This window comes from Emydura macquarii, unplaced genomic scaffold, assembly GCF_026122565.2.
Source record: "Emydura macquarii macquarii isolate MOO-44397 ecotype Brisbane River unplaced genomic scaffold, CSIRO-AGI_Emac_v2 contig_3534, whole genome shotgun sequence".
Classification (NCBI taxonomy): domain Eukaryota; kingdom Metazoa; phylum Chordata; order Testudines; family Chelidae; genus Emydura; species Emydura macquarii.
In genome coordinates, this window is record NW_027133671.1 from 575,616 (window position 1) to 602,414 (window position 26,799).

Sequence of the window (26,799 nt, forward strand, 5' to 3'; positions counted from 1 at the left end):
TACATTTTCCCTTGCTCGTTGGAAATGGCTGATCATTTTTTTTTCTCTCAGTTTAATCAACACTTGGAAGGAAACTGTCAAAATGCATTGAGATGGGGATACTTGGCTGACTTTATCTGGGGGGGTGGGAGAAAAGGGATGTCCTGCAGTGCATGTGCACAGGAACTCCTCTGCCTCTGTAATGGAGTGGTGGAGCAAAGGACCACATCTTTGGTTGCTACAGAAATAGCATAGGAGGCAGCGCTGAGTGAGGCAGGGAATGTGCCTGGGGGACGTGAGGAGTAGGTCAAGGAGAGATTTCTACATCCAGGAGATAAGGCTTGTTTGCCTTTTTCAGATAAAGTTGCACTCCTTTCTCACCAAACGAGGCAAGTTTAAAAAATAAGCATCGAAAGGGCCTGATACTCTGAGTTATAATTCCTAGAACTTCTCTACAGCACTTAGAATGGCCCAGTGTGGAGAAGGGGGTACAAGGACCAGGCTTTTGTTAGCCTTACTGAAGGTGAAATTCTTGGTCTGTGTGATTTTTAGATCCTGATTCTGCAGGAAGTAGGGAGAATCAAAAATAGCTTAGCGTCAGGTGAATGGAGTAATGTATTTGGCCACAGGACTTTTCCCAGTGGTGCTTGGCGCTTTGTGTGGGTCAGAATGGAGGAGGTGGATGGGGTGAACCAGGTGTGAGGACTGAGGGGCAGATGGTTCAGCAGGAGAATGGGGTGAGGGAGAACAGGGTAGTAGACAGAGTCTCACCATTAGCCAGTAGAGCTGATGTGCCCAGTCTAAGCGTGCAGTGTTGGTGAGGGAAACATAAGGTTGTAAAGAGGCTTTGCATCATCTGTGGCAGGGAAGGCAATGTGGAGTGTTTCCTTTGGACTTGGAAGCAGAAGGCAGTTCTGCTTGGTGTGGAGTCTGTCTCTGTCAAGGGAAACATGCTGCGTGCGTGTCAGGGTACAGTTCAGAAGTGTCCTGTAGCTTGCTTCCAGGGTCTGAGAAGGAGGATATCACACTTGCCCAGCCCTCATCCCTTTTAAATTGTTTCTGGAATTGTAATTGCAGTGGTTTGGTCTGTAACAGATCTTATTTTAATCAACAGCAGCCTTTGTGCGGAGCGGGGGAGAGAGGCCACTCTGGTTATGCTTCTGTAGCAAGAAAGCAAATCAGCTCATGTTGTATGCAGAAACCCCTGAAGTGAACTATTAATAATTATTAAAAAAAAAAAAAAAAAAAAAAAGTCCTGGGGAGTCGGTTGAGACTTGCCCTGACGTTCCACTTCCTGGATTCCCACCATTCCCCTATGCTCCGGAAGCTGTAATGAAACACCTGGTGCAATCTGTTTCAGACACATCCGTATGTCCTGGGAGTGCTGTCACAGTGCCAGCCAATAAGCCTCACGTTTTACTCTTAGGATTTGCCTACACTGCATTTGAAGGTGTGACTGCAGCTCAGGCAGGTGTCTGGAGCTGGGGACTAGCTTTAATCTAGCTAGCATGGCTAAAAATATCAGTGAAGACATTGTGGCCCAGCTCCTGGCAGTATGTATGTACCTGTCCTGGAACCTTGGGTACATACTTGTGTTGCTAGCACCCTCTTGATCTCTGCCACTGCATCTTCCCTGCTATTTGTAACCGTGCTAGCTAGATTAAAGCTACCACGAGTATACCTACCCAAGCTGCCGTCGTGCTTCTGACTGCAGTGTTGACGTACCTTGGAAGGGCTGCTATTTAAGCTTTTGCTCCTTGAAGAGGTGTCATAGCAAAGGCAGCATGGAATGCAGCTTCTAATTCCAGGAGATGGGCACATCTGTCTGAAAATACTCCGGCAGGGCAAAACGTATAGGTGTGTTTCCGGTCAAAAGCCTTGGGTAAAATGATGTCTCTTTGGCAGAGCTTTTTAACATGTTATATTGTCTTCCCAGTTTCTCTCAGATGTCTTGCAAAAACATACCCTCCCTGTAGTCTGTACGTGTTCTTCTGCTGACGTGCAGGCGGCTTTCAGCACGATTGTCTCCAGGATACAGAGATAGTGAGTTCACATTTTATTTACTGTTAAATTATTTCAATTTAAGTACAATGAGATGCCTATTCCCCAGCTCCAGACAACCTAATGACTTAAAATAACCATATGTGCACAGGACAGACGAGAGAGCCTATGCAGCAAAAAACTGGAATGAGTTTTCCCTCTAGTAATTGATGTAATCAAGAAATACACCACACCATCTAAATCTCATCCATTGCCTAAAGCCGTAGCAAGTAGATGGTCTTTACACCAAGCCCTAAGGGTCAACAGACACAGGCTATTTTGGATCAAGGAAGAGAAGCAATTCCCAGAGCCTAGTGCACCGTGGGGAATATGTACTTCCAGAAGCCATCTCTGAAACTGAGGTGTTCTAGCAGAAGTACCTCCACTGATGCCCAACTGTGGTGTTCTGATGGAAAGGGGGACAGGTATCTGTCAGGGAGTGTTTATGGTGTAAGTTGTGACCTGTAAAATCCAAGGTCCATGCAGAAGCTCATAGGCTGCCAATGCAAATCCCAGCACACTTATGTTCCTGGCCAGTGACAGATAACCCAGGGATAAGTGGTTTGCAAGGTTCTGCAGAGTCCATGTTGAATTCTACATGGTCTGAAATCTGCCCAAAAGCTGAAGTGATCTAATCCCAAGATGAGAGAGGCCGGATAATAGTAGCAAGGCCCACACCTGATGGAACAGGTAGCAGATCACTGGCCTGTTGGGAAAAAGCCACCTTGGCCATCTTGTAATGATTGACTAGAAGAAACTGGGGATCTTGTACCATGCTCAGCCTTGGAACTTGGATCCCCGGTGGAGGATGAACAGCCTGTCTGCGGGGCTGCTGGCTCTGCTGTCTCCTCTGGCTGTTTCCCCACTTCTCTTCATGATCTCCACAGAGTTGGCCAGTAAGAGGGTGACAAGACGGAGCTCTGAGGGAAGCAGGGCTGTTGACACAGTCAATCAGAGAAAAGATTGCAGCCCCTGGAAGCAGCTCCATCTGCTCCCGCTAGGATCTGCAGGCTAGTCAACACCTCCTGATCGATAGCGAAGGTAGCTGACAGATCTAACACAGTCAGCCTGGACACTTGAGCTTCATCATCAAACCCCCTCAGTTGGTCCAGCATCTGTCAAAGCCAGGTCCGTGCCCTGACTGACAAGGATCTAGGCCAGGGGTGGGGAACCTTTTTTATGTCAAGGGCCTGATGGTGGCCCTGGCGGTGGGGGAGAATTCAGCGGCGGCGCGGTTTCACGGCGGTGGCGGAGTTCCGTGGGGGGCGGGGGCAGTGCCCGCCACTGAAGTCCCCCCGCTGCCGAAAAGAGACAAACGGCGGCAAGGGTTTTGGCGGCCGGGGTTCGGTGGCGGGCACAGCCCCCTCCCCCCCCACCCCCCACGGAACCCCGCTGCTGCTGTGAAACCGCGCCGCCGCCGAATTCCCCCCGCCGCCAGGTCCAGAATAAATGATTTCGTGGGCCTTATACGGCCCACTGTGGGCCGAACCAAATCATTACGTGGGCCGTATACGTCCCGCTGCGGGCCGGACGTTCCCCACCCCTGATTTAGGCGATCCAAAGCACGCCCATAGTGAGAACTGTCTCACCACAGTTGCTTCTGCAACCTTGCTCCAAAACAGCGTATTGGCTCTCGAACAGGAACAAGCCAGGTTAGCATCAAGGGACGGTTTCTTCCCCCTTTTGGGGTAGTGGGGGCCCCTTCCAGAGAGGTGGGGCAGCATCACAGGGCCTCCATGTTCCCCCAAGTGTGGCAGCAAGGATATTTGTTCCCCCGAGAGGAGGGGGTAGCAGAAGGTGGTGGTCCCTTCGGTGCTCACTCAGGTTGGCGTGCTTGGCTGCACTCTTCTCCTCACACACCTGCAGCTCTCTGCTGGGGTGGGGTTGGGAGGATCCACCTGAGCAGCGGGTCTCGGTGGTAACACCCTCATTGAGATTAACAGGACAAAACACACCTCCCAGAGCTATTGTTTCAGGCTTCCTGCAGACTCAAGCACCACACGGTTCTTATTTTCAGATTACTCTAACCCTGAGGGCTGGAACCTCATTTTTCTAAGTGAACTTAGATTCTGGTGTAATCGCAGACTCCAGAAGCTGGGGCCCTAGGTGCAATCTTTAGAACCTGAGCCGTAATCTGGTGCTGGGAGGGATCTCGGAGCATGCCGGCAATTTGGCTTAACCAAGCCAGCTACAGTTCTAAACCAGCGTGTCTGGGATCTTATGGAGGCACAGAAATGGTTCTTTGCCTCCTGCACAGTCATCGCCTAATGAGTGAAATCTTTATAGCACAGTTGATTAGCTTCAGCCTGAGAAGTCTGCCACCAGGACTCTAGCAGTCGTCCCTTCATTTCTTTCAAATCACTTGTAAAGCAGGTGATCTGTGGGGACCAAGCCATGGAAGGGGATGCCAAGCTGCTGCCCTTGGAAGACACGACTAGGATCGAGTCTTACCAACCCTTGAGAGAGCTGTCTCTGTGGAACAGTATCTTCATGGAGCCCTTGGGTTCCATTAACCTGTAGGGGCCACCCATCAAAATAAGTCTCTTGCCCCATTCGTATGCAAACTGAACATCAAAGCACTGGAGGTGATGGTTAGTCCGTGTGTCTAAGATCTCAAGGCCAGTCCCTATAGAGCCACTACTATTGCACTAGCTCTCCAGCATCAAGGCATCCTTGATTCCAGCTCTGAAGGGGCTTGGTTTTAGAGAAAACACGCAGGAAAACACTAACCTTTATAATCCAGAGTGTGGGGAAATTGTTGCACCATGAGTGAAGAGATAAGACCAAATATTGGTGGGTAATTCTCTGCATACAGTCAACTTTACCTCATTATCAATGAAATTTGTTGCATATAACAAGTCTCTGATTCTAGGCTTCATACCCAATGAAGGAAATCTTTAGAAGGCTTACAAAGGAGACTAAGGGGAAGATTTTTTTAAATAGTCTGTAAAAATGTGAGGGAAAGGGTCTGTCTACACAGTAATAAAGCACCTATGGCTGTCCTGTGTCAGCTGACTCTGGCTGTGGGTCTATGAAATTGCAGTGTCAAAATTTGGGATGTGCTGGAGAGTGGCATCCCAGAGCCCAGCCTCCGACCTGAGCCTAAACGTCTTCGGTGCAATTCTGGAGCCCCTCAGCCTGAACCCCATGAGGCTGAGTTGGCTGACACAGGCCAGGTGCAGGTGTTTTATTGCAGTGTAGACATACCTTAAGTCAGTAAAGGTAGCAGTGCATGCAGAGAGTGCCTTGTGTGCATTTTCCCCAGTGCGATTGATAACGATAGTTGAACCCTAAACTTAAAAGCCATATAGAGGCTTTCATAGCTTGAAACAGGCTTGAGGGTGGGAGAGAGTAAGGAGAGTAATTGAAAGTCCATATTTCTGAAGCAAATGTTACATTTCATTGATATGTTTTAAGATGCTGCTCAGTGTAAGATTGTCCTACGTGTTAGAATAGCTCTTTTCTGTTTGGCAGCTGTTAACGAGATTGTATCAAGCAGTCTTTCTGACTTACTCTAACATAGTTATTTAGAAGACAAATTATAAACCTGTTCCTCTTTTCTTTGTCTAGCTGTAACTGCAATTCTCAGCCTCCAAACCCAATTAAAATTGCAGTGGCTGGAGCCCAGAATTACCTCAGTGCTGTGTTGAGGCTCTTTGTAGAACAGCTGTCTCACAAAACCCCCGACTGGCTCAGCTACATGAGGTTTTTGATCATCCCACTAGGTAAATAAGTTACTATTTTCCTTACAGAAAAGATCAATGACTTAAATCAAATGTGCCCTCTCAGGAATTGCCTTTAAGGAAGTCTTGGATAGGGTGCGTTCCAAAGGCCACATTCTTGCTGGTCATTAAATGAGACAAATGTTGCATTGTGATAGTGTTTAATATTACATTACCTTCCTGTCACATTAGTGAATTTCATCTTTGCATTCCTGATGCTGACTCCTATTGAAACTATTGTTGGGAAACAGCCAGTAATATTTCATACTAAAAGCAGAGGATTGGACTGCGCTCTCCCAAGACAGTGCTATGTTACAATATTAATCCTCTTGCAGTGGACTTTTAATTTAATTGTAAAATGAACTTCTGTGACTATTCTGCTAGCCATCCTGTACATGAATGCTATGGTAAATCTGCTACAGTGCTCGTGATGTTTGAAGTAACGACTGTATTCTGGACTCTGAGGCGCCAGCACAAGATGTTCCTAGAAAGTAACCAAGAGGCTGTTGAACTCAGAGCATGGTTAATACTCAGTTAACAGGAGGTGCCTTTAAACTGTTGTTACATATTTAAATGCCAGAGAAGGAAACTACAAAGAGCCAAAATGGGCTCTCAACCTGCTAAAAGGTAAACTGAGATGGAAAAATTTTTGGCTATTCCTTCTAACTTTCTATCTCCCTCCTTCCTCTCTGTCTGAATGACTTCCCCAACCTCTCCTCTTCCCTCCCCATTTCTTACCCAGGCTCTTCTGCATTCAATTACATATGGGATTTTGCACGACAATTTTTTTAGCTCAGGGCAGCTTGTTTTCAGGAGAATTTCTCTCCATTCTTTCAACTCCTAGACTGTTCTGGCTCACATGATCACATATTTGAGTCAGCCTAATTTTAATAGCATCTAAACTTTCAGACTATGAATGAAAAACTTCAGAAACATTACTGATGAGAAGATCAAGGTTCTTATGTTGGTGAATGTGTTAGAACTGTCTAGAAGCCTGGAGAAGAGGAATGGGTGGACTCAGAGGTGATTGTAGAGAGGCTTGGCTAGTGGATTGAATCAAATGTCATTGGATGTGTAAGCAAGGGTAGAGTTGAGTTGTTGGGGCCTTGGCTTGTGATAATTTAGGAGTTTCTGGGAAGTGGGCAGGGCACCTGATAACATAGCTCTATATAAAGCTGACTAGCTGCAATCTTAGTTTTGAATTCACAAAGTGGTTGTTTTCCATTTTAACTGTAGTGAGTGTGAAAGCTACTGATCAGAGCTAAAACCAGTGATCACTGAATAGCAAACATCAATGTATCAATTTATCTGACTTGGCATTCTAAAAGAGGTGGTGTAGGAGTCAAGCAATTGAATATTCTGAAGTAATGAAAGCAAATAATTCTTCTCAAGTGGAATCCAGCCATAGTCAAGAGTTAAGGTAACACGATAGAATGATTAGTGTTCATCTCAATAAACAGAAAATCTTTCATCAGGATCAAATGTGCCATTGAAGGAAACTTCTGTGAATAAATGCAGAAGAGCCTGATCCTGCCAGACACATTCCAAATGCCATCATCACTGAAGGAGGGCTGTGAGGATGAATTAAGTATAGTTGGGTTGGAAACAGTTTTCTGGTCCCACGCAAATTTGAGATCTTGAAAATCTCCTCTCCTGAATTGGACCAAAAAGCCCTTTTCAAATTTTCATGAACTGAAAATCAAAATAGAAGTATGATTGGATCGATCAAAACATCTTTGTTTTTATTTTAACTCGTTTGAATTTATGTTTTACTATAAATTAACTTACATTTCTAAAGTGAAAAGTCTTGGAACACTTTAGGTTTTAAAATGATAAAATAGGATGTTTTGAGAGCTTCAGAATTTTTTTGATATGGGAAATCTGTCAAAACAGATCCTTTCCTCTGAACAATTTGTTTTGCTGAAGCAGAGTTTTCCAACAAAAAAGACTTTTAATGGAAAAACTCCCGACCAACTCTACCTTTAAGCACCAGTTTCCAATTTTCCATCAGGTCTTCTTCATCAACTTCATTCAGGAGCCAAAAATTGCCAAAGACCAAGGATTGGTTATGCCATAAAAATAACTGAAAGGCAAAGGCTTGAACCTGATAAAGTTACAACCCTTTTTATGCTGCTAATGTTGCCTTCGAGATTGTGCAAAATGAACAATTGATAGAAATAAATGAGTCATTTTGTGTTGGATAGTCTCCTTTAGACAGACTTGTGCTCCTTGGTCCGCTGCTAGTTGCTGCCTGTAAAGAAACAAAGGGAAAAAGAGCTATTAAAATATCACATAGCTATTAATGCAAGATGGTTGAACATTAGAAATGATCCTTTTGTAGCTGTGTATGTCCACATAGAAAAAATGCATTCCCGCATAATGCCATTGATTCTAGGACTAAAAAGACCATATTGTGTCCAAATGACTGAAGATACTTTTCTCTGCATTCTTGGAGGGTATGACCGGGAGGTCTTCACCATTTGCTCAGATAGCAAAGGAGAAAACGTCTCTGGAGCACTCGTTTTTATTACTGGTTTCAATAGCAGCCACCCTGTACAAACTCAAAAGAATGCAACCACTGTCCGTAATTCATGGGTATTCAATACACTATCTAAAACTCATTGGGAAAGAAGTAATGTGTAACAGTCCTAAAGATCATTCTGCATGTTGAGAAATTCTTTTGCAACCATTGGCAGCTTTCTGTTTGGCTGTCCACAAAAGGTTTTAATGCCCCAACTTCCAAAGCCATGCAGTGGAACTCTGCACGTTCTTGTCTATTTGCCTCTAGCTAACATAGATGTGTTGAAACTTGCACTGAGAACAAGGAGGATTTTGATTTGAAACATGACATGCTTTTTACACAACAAGGGATTCTGCAGAGTGGCATTATTATTGGAGGTGAATTTGGGGAAACTTTGGCAGATTACAGGCTCGTGACACAAATGTAACAGTCCCAGTGGAAGTGTGGGTTGATCTGTTTAAAGACTTGGAAGCCCACAAGGATAACATCAACAGATTTGGAGAAGCTGTTGGAACCTTTCCATTACCTAGCCAACATGACTAATCCCAAATACAAAAAAGATCAGTTGAGCACAGATCAGCAGAGGGTGGAATGTGGCTGATGGAAGGTGTGATCCTGAGTTGCATCCTCCTCTAGCATTTAAAAGTGCGTATCCAGATTTGTATCATGAATCTGTTTTTGAAGGAAGCTGTGAAACAGCTCATCTCAAAGCGGTGGAAGATTTCCGACACCTCAGGAGTCAGAATTACTAGCTCCAGAACTTAGTTTTTTAATGCCTTGCCCTTCTCATCCAGCTCTGCATGAGTCAGCGATTTCTCTGACCATGCAGATCTGAATGTGGTAAAGCTCTGTAATAGGCCAGGTGCTGGAAGAACAAATAAGCTGATAAAAGTGTGCATTTAATGACTAATAGCAGCAGTAGGCCTAACTAGTTAGTAGATCAGGGACACATTTAGCATGTGTGCATGTTCTGGTAGAACTGCAAGCTTTCCTTTATGGACCCTGTTTGCATTTCACATGTCTCATTAATAAAGCCTTGCTGTTTTTTCCCCCAGTGGGAAAAAAACTGCGGTTTTTCTGGATTGAATTAAATTGCATCCTCCCTTTGATATGAATTAGAACTGAAATTGGAGGAGAGGTTGTCTTCTCTGAATGCAAACATAAAGACAGCATATCACAGCTCTTTTGAGGACAAGTGACCTACTGAGATGAAGGAAGGCTCTGAGGCACATGCTGCTATTAAAGTAATTTGCAAAATTCCCTTTGACTAAAGCAGGAGCCTAAGTGAAATAGCAGAATCAAAGGGTTTCACCATTTTAAAAGTATTTCTCTCCTCAGTAGTTTCTCAGCCCCTGTTTTCTTCAGACTTTTACTTTCATTTAAACTCTAGAATGTTGAGATCTGCTGGAGGGAGTCAAATGGAAGCAGCGTCTCTGATGCTGGAAAACAATTTGGCTCATGTGTGAAGAATGTTCTATCTGAACTGCAGAGATTATACTATGCAATTGGAGCAGAGAGATTTGCATCCCCACAGCTTGGTTACTGAGGGAAGAATTCCGGGTGGGGATCTGTCTGCATTGTGATTGGTTCTAGATGTCTAATTTGCATCTTCATGGTATGGTTATTTGTCTTCTGCTGAAGAATGAGAGTTTCTGTACAATGGCTGCCTGATGGGCATCATTAACTAGAATGCAAGGAAATCCATAACTGGGTATAGAACCTATATGGCTGGGCTTCTATGTTGAAGTCAGAGAGTTGCAGATGCTCATCACCTGTGAAAATCAGGCCACTTTTATTTAGGATCCTAACTTTAAGAACATTAGCCTGAAAACTTTGTCCTAAATTGCTTTCTGCTGCAATTGAAGACATACTAATGGAGCATCTAATATAATTTTGTTTAGAAGTTAGGATGAAAAAAATTTAAAGGCTTGTGTACACTAGAAATATTACAACAGCACAGATGCGCCACTGTAGGACTTCAGCTAAGACACTGCCTACGCCAATGGCAGGGATTCTCTCATTGGCAATCCACCTCCCCGAGAGATGGGTAGCTAGGTGGATGGAAGAAGTGTTCCATTGACAGAGTGCTGTTTACATGGGGACTTAGGTTGACTTAACAACCTCATTCTCGAATGTGAATTTTTCTGACCCCTGAGTGACATAACTGGGTCAGCATAACTTTTTAGCGTAGACCGGGCCTAACATTGGCTGTATGTTCTGCATTTGGAGCAACTGGTTTATTTTTCTCTTCTTGCAGGTTCTCATCCAGTGGCAAAGTATCTGGGCTCTGTAGATTACAGGTACAACAACTTCTTCCAAGACTTAGCCTGGAGAGATTTGTTTAACAAACTTGAAGCACAGACCACTGGTAAGACTCTTCATTTTTGAACTGCATGGAACAAACAGCTTGAAGGAGTTCGGAATTTTAGAAAATAGCAAATAAATGCAAGAGGTTTTTGCATTTATTTGCAGGAGTTTTGCAAATCTAAGAGTTTTGAGAATTTCATTGTCTATGTATTCATTTCTCTCCCCCTCCCCACCAAATTCCATATTGCTTTTTCAGATGCTGACTCTTTTGCAGCCTCTAATGTAGTTCTTTGTGGTCTTCCACTGCCTCTCCAGGAGATCCAGTGCCTTTCTTCAGATTTCCATAGTTTTCCCCAGATCTTGGTTGGTTGTTTTTTGTCGATGGGTCTTCCCCATCGCTTTAGTCAGCTACCCACAGTAGCTCTTAGGTCTTTCCAGAGTTCCTCAAGATAGTCTTGACTGATCTAAATGATTTTAGAGACAAGGTGGATGAGGTAATATGTTGTTGGAGAGAGACAAGTTTTCGAGCTTACACAGAGCTCTTCTTTTTTTGTCATCGTTGACATTGCAAAATAGATACTTTGCATGTGAGAATAATGTTTTAATAAAATTAAACTTCACATTTCTGAAGCGTGGTGGAACCATCTGTTCCAGTGAAAGACACACTTTATCACTGCAGCAACCTTAGTGAGAACCAGCCAGTGTCAGATCAGCAACTAGTTCCCATTTGGTTCAGAAACAGTTCAAGCAGCAGGAAATGTTAGAATGGGTCACTTTACTGGGGAACTGTCCTAACAAGATCACATGGGACCAGATGTATAATGCAAATTCTTCTTTCTTCTTTACTCTACTTAAAGGTTTCTTCCCTCAAAAGCAGAGTAGAATATAAACGTGGTGTTGTACTCTGCCCTTCTCACTCGGGTTACATACGTTATTTAGACAAAAAGAATGTGCATATTGTGATGGTCTCTGAATTGGAAACCTGAATTCTGCCTCTTTGTGTGTGCATTGTGATACAACCTTTACACAATTACATACTATTCTTAAAACACCATATCTTTTTTCTACAACCTGACACTCACTTCTAGAGTCTCATCATTTTTATTCTTTTGTATAACAATTCATTGGCCAAATAGTTCCAAAAATCCAACATAGAATTTTATCATTCCAACACAAAGTTCTCATTATAGTTAGCTCCTCATATTTTAACCCTCTGACAAACTACATGAGGATGATTAGTCTGTTAAAATATGAAGATGATCAAAGAAAGCAACTTTTATTTTGTCTTCAAGTGATGGTCCCTATATGTATTCCAAACATGGGTGTGTGTGTGTGTGTGCCATGCACTGGAGCCGGGAGATTTCTGTAGCAGTTTCTATCGGCCCGTACATAGCCTCCTGGTGCTGGCGAGGTTATATGAGGCAGTGTGGGACGACACTCCCTCAGTTCCCTCTTACTGCTGCATGGTTGGAGTGGGAATCCTTATCTCTGCGAGAATGATTCAGTCGTTGTATATAGTTGGTTCTCTCTGTTTTCTTCTATAATTAGTTACTATTAGTTAGTGTAGTTAGTCTCATCCTTACCCCATTTGGAGCCTGCCGCCTACCCCTGTTTCTCTGGGGAATTATGGCCTGCATTCTGGGTTCAAGAACTGTGCTTTGTGCCCTTGCTCATTCTCACTGAGTGATGAGCACCACCATTGCCTTTACTGCCTTGGGAAAGCGCTGCTCCCTGCAAGATTTTTAGGTCCTTCCCGCCGCAGACTCATGAGGCTCGTCTGCTCTGCTTCCATAAATTCCTTGTATAGGAGGCTCTCCAGCCATATGCACAGTCCCACCCGGAACCCCGTCATGGACCGCTGTCAAGCGCCACATTCCCTCCCCGAGCTGCACCCAGTTGGGCAAGACGTCACACATGGATTCCTCACCATGCTGCCATCTAACCTTCCCCGTTCTGAGGGTAAAGCGAAGGAGAAGAGAGATGTGACAGTGCCACCACTGGGTGCATTGACTGCCCACCAAGACTGCTCTCCAGGGCTCGCACCACCAGTGCAACCAACGTCTCTGCACTCCACGCCATGGACGCCACTGACGGTCCGAGGGACATTCCCCAGAGCCCTGGCACACCTGGACCTGCCCTGCCCACTTTCCCTGCTGCTTGCAGTACTGGAACCCTGCTTTCCAGTGGACACACTGCTCCTTCTGGGGCATGGACCTTTCTGGGCCCCCAGCTGGACACCGCCCATACTGATGGCTCCCCTGCTACCGGACATCACCTCCAACGCTGGCACCTTCTCAGAAGTAGAACTGTCCTCCTCTCCCATGCCCGGGTGAAGCACTGGCCATGGCCAGTGCACCCATCGGGTATACCTCCCCATTGCCGCCGTGGGACTGGTATCCTTGGGGTCTGCTATACCTCAGGACCCAACACCATGGTAACACAGGCCACCCTGGGATCCTTATCACTGGCCATATCCACTGTCTCTAGCCTCGCACTGCTTGGCCATGGCCCCTGCTCCGGACCCATCGGACTCTGACTTGGAAGTGGAGCTGGAGCCGGTTCCATTGGTTCTTACGGTCGTCTTCTCCTCGCCAGATGCTGCCTCAATCTCACCCACTCTCTCTCATTTCCTGACAACCATAAACAGAACCAGGAGCTACTGCAGAGGGTTACTATTGGCTTGGGGATACGCCTAGAAGAGGTCCAGGACCAATGCCACCAACTGCTGGATATCCTCCAGCCCAAAGGGCCGTCTTATGTCGCACTGCCCATTAATGATGCTACCCTGCAGTCTGTATGGGTGTTCTGGCACACAACTGTCTCCTGTGCCCCCGTGCCCAAACAGACAGAATGCAGGTACTTTGTTCCCTGTAAGGGGGCAGACTTTCTCTTTCCCCACCCAACTTCCTTGGTGATACACATGACAACCGAACACTCGAGACAGCATGCACCAGGCTGTAACCCCCGAACAGGGCAGCCAAATGCCTGGACCTCCTGGGCCAGAAGGTCTACTCCACATCATTGCCGTTTCGCATTGTTAACAACTACCATGCTCTGCTGACAAAGTATGACTTTGCTAACTATGCTAAGCTGGCAGAGTTCCTGGTCAGCTTGCCCCCGGTCAAATGGCAATGCTTCCAGGTCCTGTAGAGGAAGGTTGCGGTTGATGCAGCAGACACGTTCTCCTACTCCCTCACCACCAATGTAGTTGTGCGCTGGGAGTTGTGGCTGCAGCCTTCCGGCTTCTCATAGGAGGTCCAGAGCACCATCCAGGACTTCTTCCTGTTTGACGAGGCCAAGGTGTTCTTGGCAGAGACTGGTGAGTCCCTTCTAGGGATGTAAAAGGCTAAACATATAAATGGTAAGTAGCTATTTAAACATTTAAATGTGGAGTGCAGGGGAGCTGCACTGGACTCTGCCTCCCTGCGAGCAAAAGCTGTTCTATTTTTAGAACGTTTAAACGAATTGTTAAAGGAATTTTTACATCCCTGAGTCCCTTCACTCCCTGAAGGACTCGAGGGTAACACTCCAGTCTCTTGGGATATATAGCCCAGCGACCCAGCAGAGGCAGCAATGACAACCATCCCGGCCCTGGTCCTGTGTGCTCTACCAGACCACCTATCCCCACTATCAGGATGCCCCTTGATGGTGACGCTGGTCCCAGCAGCCATGACCACTTCTTCCTCTTTGCCTCAGCAACCACCCAAGGCACAGTTTTGACGTGCACATCGAGAACTGCGAGCCCCCCACGTCGCTACCCTCAGCCCCGTCACCTTTGGGGGCTGTCTTGTCTTTTTTGCCAACGACTGGGGCAAATCATCATGGACTTTGGATGCTGGAGATCATGTGGCATGGCTATTCTATTGAGTTTTTCACCTTCCTGCTGCACCAGTGTCCCTCCCACCCTGGATTCCTACTGGGAGGACCCTCCCATCCTGCCCTCCTATATAACACGAGGTGATCCCTGTCTTAGCCAAGGGTGCAATAGAACTGGTACTCTCCCCCTTTTGCTCAGTGGGTCAGCAAATTGGCCTCCCTGATGGCCAACCCACCTTATACAGACTTCCATAAGAGCAAAGTTTCCTTACACGTTCACCCCTAATTTCTCCCAAAGGTGGTCTCAGAATTTCACCTCAACCAGTTGATCCACCTCCTAGTCTTCCATCCCAAACCGCATGCTGCTCCTGTGGACAGGACCCTGCACTCGCTTGACATCCCCCTCGCCTTGTAACTCAACAGGACCTGTGCCTTCCATGCCTCTCCACGCCTCTTTCTCGCCGTTGCAGACAGATCCAGGGGTCAAGCCCTCTTCTCCCAGTGCATCTCAAAGTGGGTCTCTGCATCCATCCAAAAGTGCTATGTGATGTCTAACGCCACACTGCCCGCCCAGACTACGGCACACTCAACATGGGCACAAGCAGCTGCCACCTCCTCCCTGGTGGACGTACCCTGGCATGACATGTGCCAGTGCCAACATGGTGTTCCGTGCATACCTTCACCGACCATCAGGCCATAGTCTAGGGGGTGGTGGCTGATGCAGCCAGAAGTCATGCTGTCCTCCAGACTGGGATATCTCTTGCATCCTCACACCCCCTCTGCACTGATCACTGCTTGCTACTCACCTGCGTTTGGGATACATATAAGGACAGTCACTAGAAGAATAAGAGGAGGAGGTTACTTCCTGTAACTGGAAGTTCTTCAAGCTCTGTGGTCCCTATTTGTATTCCAATATCCTTCCATCTTCCCCTCTGCTGCAGTCTGCATTGCTCAGCTATAAGAGGGTGACTGAGGGAGCGTTGTCCTACACCTCCTCATATAACCATGCCTGCACCACGAGGCTATGTACAGAGCATGTGCGGGCCGACAGACACGGCTACAGAAATCTTTCAGCACACGGCGTGTGTGCGCACCCTCCTTTGGAATACAAATAGGGATCATTCAGCTTGAAGGACTTCCAGTTACAGGGAAGTGATCTCTTCTTTCCCATTACTCTTACAATCCATTATTTCAGTTAATGACGAAATTGACGTAAAAATTCACTATTCGTGCTTCACAAACAACCTTGACTCTGACAAGTACAAACTTTCAACTTGCTTATCATGAATACATTTAGTTTTTAATTTTTATGAAGTATTTTTTCACTGATATTCCTAACCTGGCGTATTTCTGTATTCTCAGTTAGGAACTCAGCTGGCCTGTGAGAGTTAATTAGGAAGTCAAATAGTTCAAAGATTTCAATGAGCAGAGTTGCTCATTAAGGTACTGGGAACTAAGAATGCAGGCATTTTTCTTATTTAGTTCCTTAAAGTCTTGAGGGAGAAGAATGGAATTGACGTGCAGGTGATCCAGTTCAGCATCATTGCCGTTGCTTTAGCATTTAAGGTTCTCAACAAATAAAGCTTTGGATGGCAGGCTTGTAGACAGCCATTCATTCCATACCACTGCACGTTCACAATCATTTCATTTGAAATCCATTCTTTCCTGAATTGTCTAATGTTCGGTTTTGTTCGGGCATCTACAAAAGTGGTTGGTCATGGACTGCAAAGAGCTCATTTTTAGGGAGAAAACGCTGACGTTCTTAGATTAGGTAAAGAAATCACTTTGGATTGGTTTGTGTCCTTGTTCTAGAATTTAACTCTTAGGGGAAAAAATTATTTGAGGAAGCACAAAGTCAAAATAGCTTGTTCCTATTAAGTTGTGGGCTGTTGGATAAAAATAAAGCTTTGAAAAAAACTCTGCTTGCAACCCCAATGAAGGAGTTACAACTGACATCTTCCATAAAGTATTTATTATAATCCAGCACCGCACAGATTTTCTCTTCAACCAGCAGCGCTGCCTTAGTTGCATTCTTCAGTACAAAAGCTAGCTCTGAAACTGGCTTATCTCCATATCTAGGTGGGCTGTATGTGCCAGTAAAACTTTTCTTTATGCTGGTGTAAGAACTTACTCTGTTTTCCCTTATAATGGACTCCATTTAACTGGCATGCACAGATTCATATGTAGTGATGTGTGCTACTTCAAGGTTGTAGAAGAACATGTGATCTTGTAATGGATAAGCACATGTGCTGCATGACCTTCCATAGCTGTGCATTTTACAAGTACAGTGAGAGAGAACTGCGTATACTGTGCTCTACATGCAAAGTGGAATTTTCAAACGCTTGTAATTTATTCCTCCAGAACATACCACTTAGTGCTTTATATGCATAGGCCCAAGTCTGAAGGTATTTTTAGGAATAATGGTTATTTTTTGCTGTTTTTCATAACTGAAAGTTTATTCAGTGGCTGAAGAATAACGTTCCTCAGAGAAATTCAAGAACAACCTTTTTTCAGAATGGCTGCCATTTCTTCCAGCAGGATTTAGGTCGCAGGTGCCCTTTCTTAATTAATAGGGTGTCTTTTGAATTGGCCACCAAATGGGAGTGAAGCCTTCAGGGAAGATCACTTTTATTGGAAACAATGACTGGTGATGACCAAGCCAGAAGAGGGCATCTTAGTTCATGATTCTCAAGCCTATTGAAACCATAAGGAGGTGGCAGCCATTTTGAAAGAGGGCAGTTCTTTGTGAACTTCTCTAAAGAAAGTTTTTGTTATGAAGAATGACAAAAAATAAATACGGCTCTTTAAAAGACTTCTTCAAATGTAGCCAATACATGCAATTTCAGTGAGTTTTAACATATGGGAAGTCTGAATTTGCATTATTTCCATTAATAACATTCAGGACAAAAAATGGTCTGACAAAAATTTAGCATCTTAAAGACCCATCTTAAATTATTTTTAACTCCTAAATAGGTTTGCTTGTAAATTCTCAGAAAACTCATTCTGTTTGGTGCTCTTCATACATGAGGCCAGATTCCTATTTTAAATGCAAAACTCAACTCAGCCTTCCCCACGGAACCACGACTACCTCTGCCAAAACACTGGTCTTGGCTTCTGTGTTTCTGTGAGGAAGGTCAGCATTTTGGCTCTTCTTGGAGAGCAGATGCTGCATCCCTGTAGGAGTAGAGCATTACACCACTCCTTGGGTGACCCCTTGTTCTCCCTCTCCCCAGGCCATTGGCTTGCCAGAAGTCATGCACTCAGCCCTGGGGGATAGAGAAATTCATGTTGCTGTGCGGTGGTGCCTCATCTCTCTCCTCCCAGCAGGGGGTGGTGTTGAGCCACACATTGAATTCTTGAGAGGGAGGACAAGATATTGACCACATTAGTCTTTCTTGCTATCTGCTCTGGCTCACATCTAGTTTTGAGACATGTTTTTCTAAATTTGAGTCCCTCTTTTCATTACCTAATTCTTGACCAAGTGACTGACAAAGTCTCCTATTTTTCTTTCTTGCTCTGAGAGTCAAGACTGCATGATTTGAGTAATTGCTGATGAAATTTGCAATATTCATTAGTGAAGAATAGTCCTCACTCTGCTCCTGTCTTTCTTTTTCATTCTATTGCAGTTCAGGAAACACCAGATATTGTCTCCAGAATAACCCAGTATATAGCAGGGGCAAACTGTGCACACCAGTTGCCCATTGCAGAAGCAATGTTGACGTACAAGCAGAAAAGGTATGTTGTTTCAGTAATGATTTCCAGAATGTCAGGAAATCCAGGAAGGACGGGGAAACACCACTTCACTTGTTACACACAAATATAACTGGCCACCTTAAAACTGTCTAAGAAACGACCTGTTAAAACTGCACATTCAAATCAAGAACTCTTCCAAGGAGCAGTACCTGGTACGTGAGTGACCTTGGCTAGATAGCAGATGACAAATCTAAAACAACCAGAAATCTGTCTTACATCAATTGAGCTGAAGAAAGTATCTGAAGAGCAGAGAAGCCTGAGAGGAACCAGTATACCTGCTTGGTCTCCAGATGCCAAGGAATTAAGCAGGGAGATATCTGGCTTTGCTTACAGCGCCAGTGTCTGAATGTTTTGTGAAAGGGAGACTTCAGACCGTGGAGCATGAGCTCTCCATAGCCCTCCCCTAGGGTGTCTCTGAGGGTCCTGGCCTCTGCCTCCCTCAGAATTGGTGTGCAAGCCTGGCTTTGGATGGGTAGGAGAAGGAGCAGCTCCTCTGCTTGGTAGCCAGAGCATTACTGGGGCCCCAGTCAGTATGGCTGGCTTGTGAGAGGTAGGTTGAGTGAAGAGTATGGGAGCCTGCAAACAGGATAGGGGCACAGTCAGAGGAGGGGTAGGGCATGAAGCAGCTGTGCCCATGTGTGGCCGTGATGATGGGGGACCTATGGGAGTCAGGCAGAGGTGCTTTGTGTTGGCATAGGAGTTCTCTTTTCTTTAAGATAAAGTAATCCAACATTGGCAAGCTTGAGCTCTTGTATTTCCTGATTCCTTCAGTTCTCAGAGTAGCTTTAATTCACCTACATTACTTTTTCAGTTAGTGACTAAAAATGGGAAATATACCACATATGTCACGCAGGTGAGGTAAAGTTGAGTTTGATACTTTGTAAATTAGTGCAGAACTTGCAACTTTAATGGTACACTAAAGTAGTTCTTTGCATTCAATTTTTATAGGAGTAGAAGCTAAATTTACGGGCAGTCATTATCCGTTACTTTTCTTTCCTCTTTGAAAACTGGCACCATGTTAGTTTGCGATTCTCTACTTGCTCATTGTTGATTGTCTCCTGATTTCTGAATGAAACTCCACATACATCAGGGAAACATTTTACATCTTTTTACTACATCATTATCTTGTTCTAATATTGCTGCCTTTGTCTTTCCTGCATGCTTTAATTGATGTATTCTTGTTCAGTTCCTCCTTGACTTATCCATTTCTAGTACCAGTTCCTGTTTATAATGAGCATGCCTATTTAACCAGTTTATCCACTTTATGGCTTTCTGCCATGCCCAGGTTGGTTCATCTAAGAATCAAGTTTGTAAGTGGTACTTTGTTGAAAACATTTTGAAGTCTAGCTAGAGATCACATGTGTTCCCTTTGTCAACAGCCTGTCTGACCTCCCTACCAGGAGGATAATTTCATCTGAGATCAGCTGTTCAGATTTCTTTAAAGTGTTCTGGTTTCTATTTACACCCGTCTGTTCACCCTATTCCATCAAGCTCTTGTATAATAGATTTTGGCAGCTCACTTGGGCCTGTAATAGACCATAATTCCCTGGTTGCACCTTTTCCCTTTTTAAAGATGGGTTTGGCATCAAACCATTCAGGTCCTCTTGGTGCACTGTGCCAGAAACCATGCAGAGATTGCTTGGTCTGTCTGGGGCTACCTTGAAGTGAAATAATGGAGAACTTTATTTGGCTCCTCAGCCATTGCCACAAGCCCTGACTCTCCGGTATCTTTACTTCCTGACTAAAATGTGGGGTCATTGGATTCTAGAAACTCTATCTATTTATGGATATGTTAAAACAACTTCTGCTTTCAGCCAGGTACCACACAGGAAATTAAAGAGGTTAGAGAAGCAATTTATTACGTGGAGTGATGGGAAATTATCTCCCAACTATGGTTTCCTTCAGAAACAAAATTCACTGATGGCAGTGCCTTGGGGGGGAATTATTTCTTCGAGTAACATACACGTAGGACTCGGTTAGCACTCCCTAAAAGAATGTGTTGCTTTCTGTCAAAAGTATAATAACATGTTCATTTTTTCTTTTGCTTGCTTTCTGAAAAGGAAAAAGAGCTTTCATTTTGATTTTACCATAAGGTATCCGTTCTTTAGGTTCCCTTCCCCCTCACATACTCTTCCTGGGCTGGTCTTTCATGCCTTGTTTAACAGCTCCTGCAGGTCTGGGATGCTTAACTTGTGCTTCAAATTACGTTCTGTTTGCTCCTTTTGACACTTCTGCCTCTGGTGGCAGAATGCACTGTTACAGGTACCTCACAGCCAATTGTTTTGGGACCCAAAATGCAGGTTGTACAGGAAATAAACTTGAGAATAATAGTGTTATCCAGAAAATAAAGATGTTTGGCCAACGTCAGTTGAGGTCATGAGACTGTGAAAGAGAAACAAGCCAGTCTGGTTCCTACTGTCAAAACTGAGTTAAGCAAATGGCGTTAATAGGTAACACATATGTAAAAGGGATTAGAATAGTACAGTATTTGAGTTTGAATGTATCAGTACAGGTAAGGATATTATAAATATGGTCTTTTAACTTTCAGGTAACACCTGCTTTTCAGTCACAGCTATGAGGACTTTTACTGTAGTATATGAAGGATTGGAGCTAAACTAAGGTTTTAAATGTCACTATTGTAATTTGAAAGAACGTTCTTTGCTCCCAGCAATGGCTCCAAGTGTCCTCCTAAGTGTACATATACACTAGAATAAAAGCCCCACGGCACAGGCGCAGCTGGCCTGTGTCAACTGATTGGGCAAGTAGGGCTAAAAATTGCTGGGTAGACCAGTGTTTCTCAATTATATTTTGCTGCGGCACCCTTGCGCGGCCATGCGATAACCTCCACCGACAAGTCCAGGAAATCTTCCCCTTTTCGGCAGCGCGGTGTAGGCTGGTTTCGGTGGCGTGCTCTGTAAGCAGTTTTCGGCAGCGCGTTCACATCGGTTCGGCGGCGCGCTCACGGCTTTTCGGCGGCGCCATCAGCTTTTCCGCGGCGCGCGATTTTGTGTTGATTTCGGCAGCGCGGTTCCACTTTTTCACAGAACCCTTCAACTCAGCCCACGGAACCCCAGGGTTCCACGGAACACTTTTTGAGAAACACTGGGGTAGACTTTCACTCTCCACTCTCCCAGGGTCCCAGAGCTTGGGCTCCACCCTGAGCCTGAACATCTACCCAGAACTTTTTAGCTTGCCAGCCCAAGTGAGCTGACCCAGGCCAGTCCACAGGTCTTTTATCCCTCTGTAGACATATCCTAAGACTGCACGTTTTGAAACTTCTTCAGCTGGAATAGAACCCCGTAGGTCTTTCAAGATTGGGGCCAGATGTTCCCTTTTCTGTTAATATAGACTAATAATATTAATAAAAAAAACCCCAAGAATAGAAATAGAGCTCCTGGAGCGGCACAGACTCCATAAATTCAGGCTAGCATTTGCGTCTTAAATGTAGGAGAAGTTGAGGGGGAGGAGGCAAATGAGACTATAAAAAGAGTAGCAGGAGGCATTCGGTTCTGTAAACCTCGATGGTGTTTGTGTGGTCTGACAGATGCTGCATTCTGCCCCAGCTCTGAACTATCCAGCCTTTGGATATTGAAGTGATGTCAATTCAGTGTCCCCATCACAAGGCCTTTTAGAATGCTCCATCTCCCTCCTGAGCAGAGGGAAACAACTTCTTTAAAGCTACGGGACCTTCGTGAAGGTCTGTGTTGGAGGCAATAGCTCTATTTGACATGTTCACAGAAAACTGCTTTTTAGAAACTTTAAAAATCTCCCTGGCATCTTGGCACTTGCTCTGTTAAACAAGCTCTAATGATCTGAGGAAACCAAAACCAGAGAGAAAAGCCAGTCTTCAGAACCTAGCCATGTGTAATGAGCTGCTTTATAACTTCTTTTCTGCCAGTTGGCTTTAAATGAAGTGACCTTTGCTCTCCTTCTCTCCCCCCCACCCCTCTCCCGAGCCCCCCGTTCTATTTGTCATGGCAAGACTGAAGCATGTGCTGCTTGTGATAGACTGCATATTGTCTGAAAGCTTTGCCTGGTTTCTTTGGAGTATCTGCTGACCTTCTCAAAGTACAGAGATGGGGGGAGGGGAAGGGGTTTAGGGCGAAAATGATTTGCTGTATTACGTCTCCTCTGTGTTGCCACTTACTGAGTGACATACTGTGTGGGTGGGTGGGTGGTGGTGGGGTATTGCTGACCTTGGTCAGAGCAGGTAGTGGGGTCCAAGACTGCTGTGCCATAGAAAGCTGGTGTTAGCGACGCCAGCAGCATTGTACCAGCGCCAATACCATCCACTGGCGGTAGCTCTACTAACCTGGCTGCTGCAAGCCGAGCCCCCAAGCCTTCGCTGCACCATAGTAGCTAACGCTGCCAGAGCACCTCCCATGCCACTGAGCAGCGAAGGATGTCTGAAAAATGTTTCCCCTCACTGCAGGACACTGCCCAGGGCCTGGCACCCAACACAGTCTCTTCCAAAGTGCGTGCTCTGCAGCTGCTAAGTTGTATGCTGAAATTTAGGTGCAACTGGGGGGAAGCATGCAGTGGCAGCCTAAGTTGTTTCCCCTGGACCATGCCTCCTCTTGGCTCATCCATGCCCACCTTTTGCCTGTGGCAGCACTTGATGGAAACGTGACAGCACTTCCTCTTTGGAGAACTGAAAGGAAAATTTCATGCAACTTGTGTCCTTTACTTCTCCGAACTGTGCAGCGGGGGTTAATTGGGCTGAAATGTGATGTTTTCATACGTTCCATTGTACTCTCACGATCATTCAGTAATCACATTCCATGAGGAGATGCTGGTCTGCAAGGACTTAGTCACTCTAATAAGAATTTTGCATCTCTTGGGAGACCAAGAACACTCAAATGTGGTGTGCTACTGTGGTAGACATGGAGCATATAGCATGCCTTAGGGCAGATGGTAGGGAATGCCATGGATTTCCGAAGCACAGCAGTGAGCAAACTGGAATGCAGCGCCATGGTTGCATTAACGGCGATGAGAAAGGAATGAGGGGAAACAACTGGCTAGATCTGTGAATGACTTGAAAAGTGTCTTAAGAGGAAACAGAGAGCCTGTGCTTGTGACGTGGCTCAGGGGCATGATGACCTCTGAAAATGGTATGAAGTTGCAGAGAGAGACTGAAACTCTTCCAACCACAGGAAGAAATTGAATTTGGAAGTGAATCTTCCAAAGCATCTAAATGACTTCTAGCGATTTCATCCTTTTATTCATAAGCTGACAAAATCAAAACCAATATTTTTGTGGTAGTCAGTGGCAGTGACTTAGCTGAGAGCACTGATGCTCTTAGACCTAAAGATGAAAATTCTAGGGAGTGATAGGGCTGCTCTGTACAATTCTGCCAATGGCACAAGAGTGTGAGCTCCAGGGACAGAACTGCCTCCCCCCCGTTTCTCCAAATGCCTGCATAAGGGCATGGCTGGAACAAAGAACCTGAGTCAGGACCGCAGACTGTAAATGTAAAAGCTCCCTGTTAAGGTTGATGCATTCTGAGACACACTCTGTATTAAGGCTCCATTTATAGTTTATAAAGAGTAATAAATGTTTTCATAAAAGGCTAACAATTGAATAACCAATCTTAAGTATTTATCTGGCTCCTAACCTTGTAATACGTGAGTACCTCACAAAATTAATGCCTTTAACCTTCACGTCCCTCAGACTTAATTGCTGTTATTCCCCTCTGCAGATCAACAGATTACTTAAACTCGAACACCTTCTTACTGATCTTATTACAGTCTATAGCATATTACTCAGGTCTGTAACAACCTGAGATCACCTGTTGATTATTTATTCACCCTTTATAAATGGAAGCTTAATATCAATTGACCACATTTTGCAAGATTGGGGCAGCTATTTAATTTTTTCACCATATTATTTCAAATTCCTGTAGTTCTAAGTTACCCTTCTGACTGTCACCATTTCATCAAACCTTTTCCGGTACAGGCTAGGCCTTCCTTGGGTTCAGTTAGCCAGGCGAAGCAGCCCTGGTCCTTCATTTTCTTTTGGACAGAGACTGGCTTGTAAGCCTTGTTCCCCACTGATTGATTGGGGAAGGGAAGGAGGCCAGCAGCCCCCAATCCCAGCTTCTGCCAGTCTGATCCAACCTCAAGATCCAAAATTTAACTACGAGAGAAGTGTCCAATGAAGGCGCCTGGGACAATGATTTTCAAAGCCATTTAAAAAAAAATACTGTAGAATTGCTCATTCAGCGATCTAATCCAATCTGCTTTGTGATGCTGAAGCTTCAGTCAAGTACTTCTGCAGTTCCTAGCAGTCCTGATTATTGGTACATTACAAGATTGGGTATTCAGTCATCTCTCATGATAGAATATTATTTTAACAAGGACTTCAAGAAGGGATTTTTTGTTTCATCCACTTTTTTCTAATCCATTTTAATCCTTTTTCACAAATTTGCCTGGTCTTCCAGTTGAAGCATGACTTGGTTAACAAATAAGGTTTTCTGTGGTGCTCATTGTGTCTGAGCGCCACTTATAATACGTATGTCCATCCATCCTGCTGGTTTTTCTCTGCGAACATCGCTAAGAAAAATAATTAATAGGCATAAAACTAAGCAAACTTCTATACCGCACAAAAGAACAATATTTAAAGCATAGTGTATTCTTCCAAACTAAGTGATTTTGGGTTAATGCTTCTAACTGAAATCTATTTAGTTGTCATTTAATAGCCATTATTCAACCGTCAAGAACAGTAGTTGAGAACCATTACTTGCCATTTAAAATGGGCAAATTATTATTTTAGAATCATCAACTTCTTAGCTTTCCCTGGAAGGAATCTGCTCTGGGACTCAGCATTTGTACTCAGCAGAACTGAGCAAGTGTTCTGCTGCAGCCGCACTTGGTTTGATTTTCTTTTTTTAGGGCTTACAGAAAACTTTAATAGCAGCAAGATTAAGAAGCATGATACTCTGGTACTGCCATCATTCCACTGACCACGTGGGCCAGCCAACATGTGGTTCTATCAGCTGAGGACAGCTTTATCTATTTGGTTGGAGAAGCAAAGGACTGAAATTCCATTACTGTTTTATCGCAACAGCTTTACCGACTTCCATTGTCCATTTAATATTTCTCAGAGGCATGGCTCAATAGCACTTTCTCTGTTCAGGAAGTTTTTAGAGGTTACATGGCAGGGGCTAGCACTGGAGTTAAAAGGGTGTGATGTAAAGCCTAGATAAAGGAACCAAGCATCTGTATAATTAGTTCTTGCTCAGCATGGCTGGGGTGGGAAATGAGCAGTGTCTTGGTTCCACCCCAACGCGCCAGCCAGCTGAGCCAGTGCAAGGGTAAGTTGCACCATATAAAGAGCTACTGTAAAACACCCTCTGCCCCTGAAGCAGGGAGTGAGCTGTAACTGAGTCACTCTTCCCTCAATTGCATGCTGCCCCGTACACAGGGGTGGGAGGAAGCTGGCCAGCCAATCCTAATTGTGCAGTTGTCCACATCTTTCACGTCCCCACACCTTTTCAGAGCATCGGCTGCAGAGAGCACCGCAGGGCTGCTGGTTTCTTTTGATGCATTCTTCCCATCTCGAGTGTCCAAGCCGCACTCTGCAATAGGCCAGGCCACAGCAAACGCCTTTCTTGCAGGAGTGCAGCACTCCAAGTGTTCAAAAATCGTGAGATTTAAAACTCAACCTTCATGGTTTCCCACCTGCTTTCCAAGGTTGTGTGTTCAGAGCTCGTTTGTCTTTGACTTCAAATTCAGCCTCAGCCATGCACGCCCCCATTTCAGATCTCTCCACTGGCTGCCCAGAGAGAGACTCCACGTGACCTCTGACCTCTGCCATTCTGTCCCCGTCCCTGCACCACTCGTGGTGTCCGAAGGTGGTTCCCTAGAACTTCTTGTTCCCACTAGCCACCCTATGTACCTTACTTTCCCCCTCTCCTCCCTATCACTTCTCCCTCTTGACTCTCTGCCTCTTAAGCGTGCCGCCTGCTTTCTCTCATTCCTCTGTACCACCCCTCTATGGCCCCTACAGCTCCACGGACCTCTTCTCTCCACTCCTTCGTGTTTCTGAATGCTGGGCAGGGCTGATGTGTCACCTGCTTCAAAGTGTAAGTCGAGGTATCGCTGCACTCCTGGCCATATGTGGGACTGTCCCCCATTATACTGTCTGGATTAACTGCCACCTTTCTTGTATTCTCAGACCTGCCTTTTCTCCTAGCCCTCCTGAAGTCACTGTTTCCAGTTAGCTTCTTGAACATTGGTCGTGTCCCTAGAGCACTCTGTTCCCCTCTGGGACTTGGGCTTTGTTGGCATTGTATCTGTCTGAGTGTTAGCTCCTTGTAGCAGGGGACACATTCTTGTGCAGGTGTAACAGTTCCAGAGGGGTAGCCATGTTAGTCTGTATACAGCAAAAACAGACAGAGTTCTGTGGCACTTTAAAGACTAACAAATTTAATTTTTGTAGGCATAAGCGTCCGTGAGACTCAGCTCACTTTGTCAGATGCAGATGTACCCTGCATCTGATGAAGTGAGCTGAGTCTCACGGAAGCTTATGCCTACAAAAATTAAATTTGTTAGTCTTTAAAGTGCCACAGAACTCTTGTTGTTTTTGTGCAGGTGTGTGTCTGGTGCCACACAAGTAATGTGCAATGGCTTGGTAAGCCCATGGCAGGCTAACTGCTTTCCA

General features: G+C 45.0%; 1 protein-coding gene across 4 annotated transcripts in view; it reads left to right on the forward strand.

The window, feature by feature from the left end:
- The window catches only part of PACS2 (phosphofurin acidic cluster sorting protein 2), a 141,341-nt gene that overhangs the window by 84,005 nt on the left and 30,537 nt on the right, over window positions 1-26,799 (forward strand). For all 4 annotated transcript variants that reach the window (XM_067536357.1, XM_067536358.1, XM_067536359.1 and 1 more), the window contains 4 exons: window positions 1,916-2,022; window positions 5,590-5,744; window positions 10,520-10,630; window positions 18,012-18,120. In XM_067536357.1, the coding sequence (XP_067392458.1) occupies window positions 1,916-2,022; window positions 5,590-5,744; window positions 10,520-10,630; window positions 18,012-18,120 (482 nt within the window). The remainder of the gene's footprint in view (window positions 1-1,915; window positions 2,023-5,589; window positions 5,745-10,519; window positions 10,631-18,011; window positions 18,121-26,799) is intronic.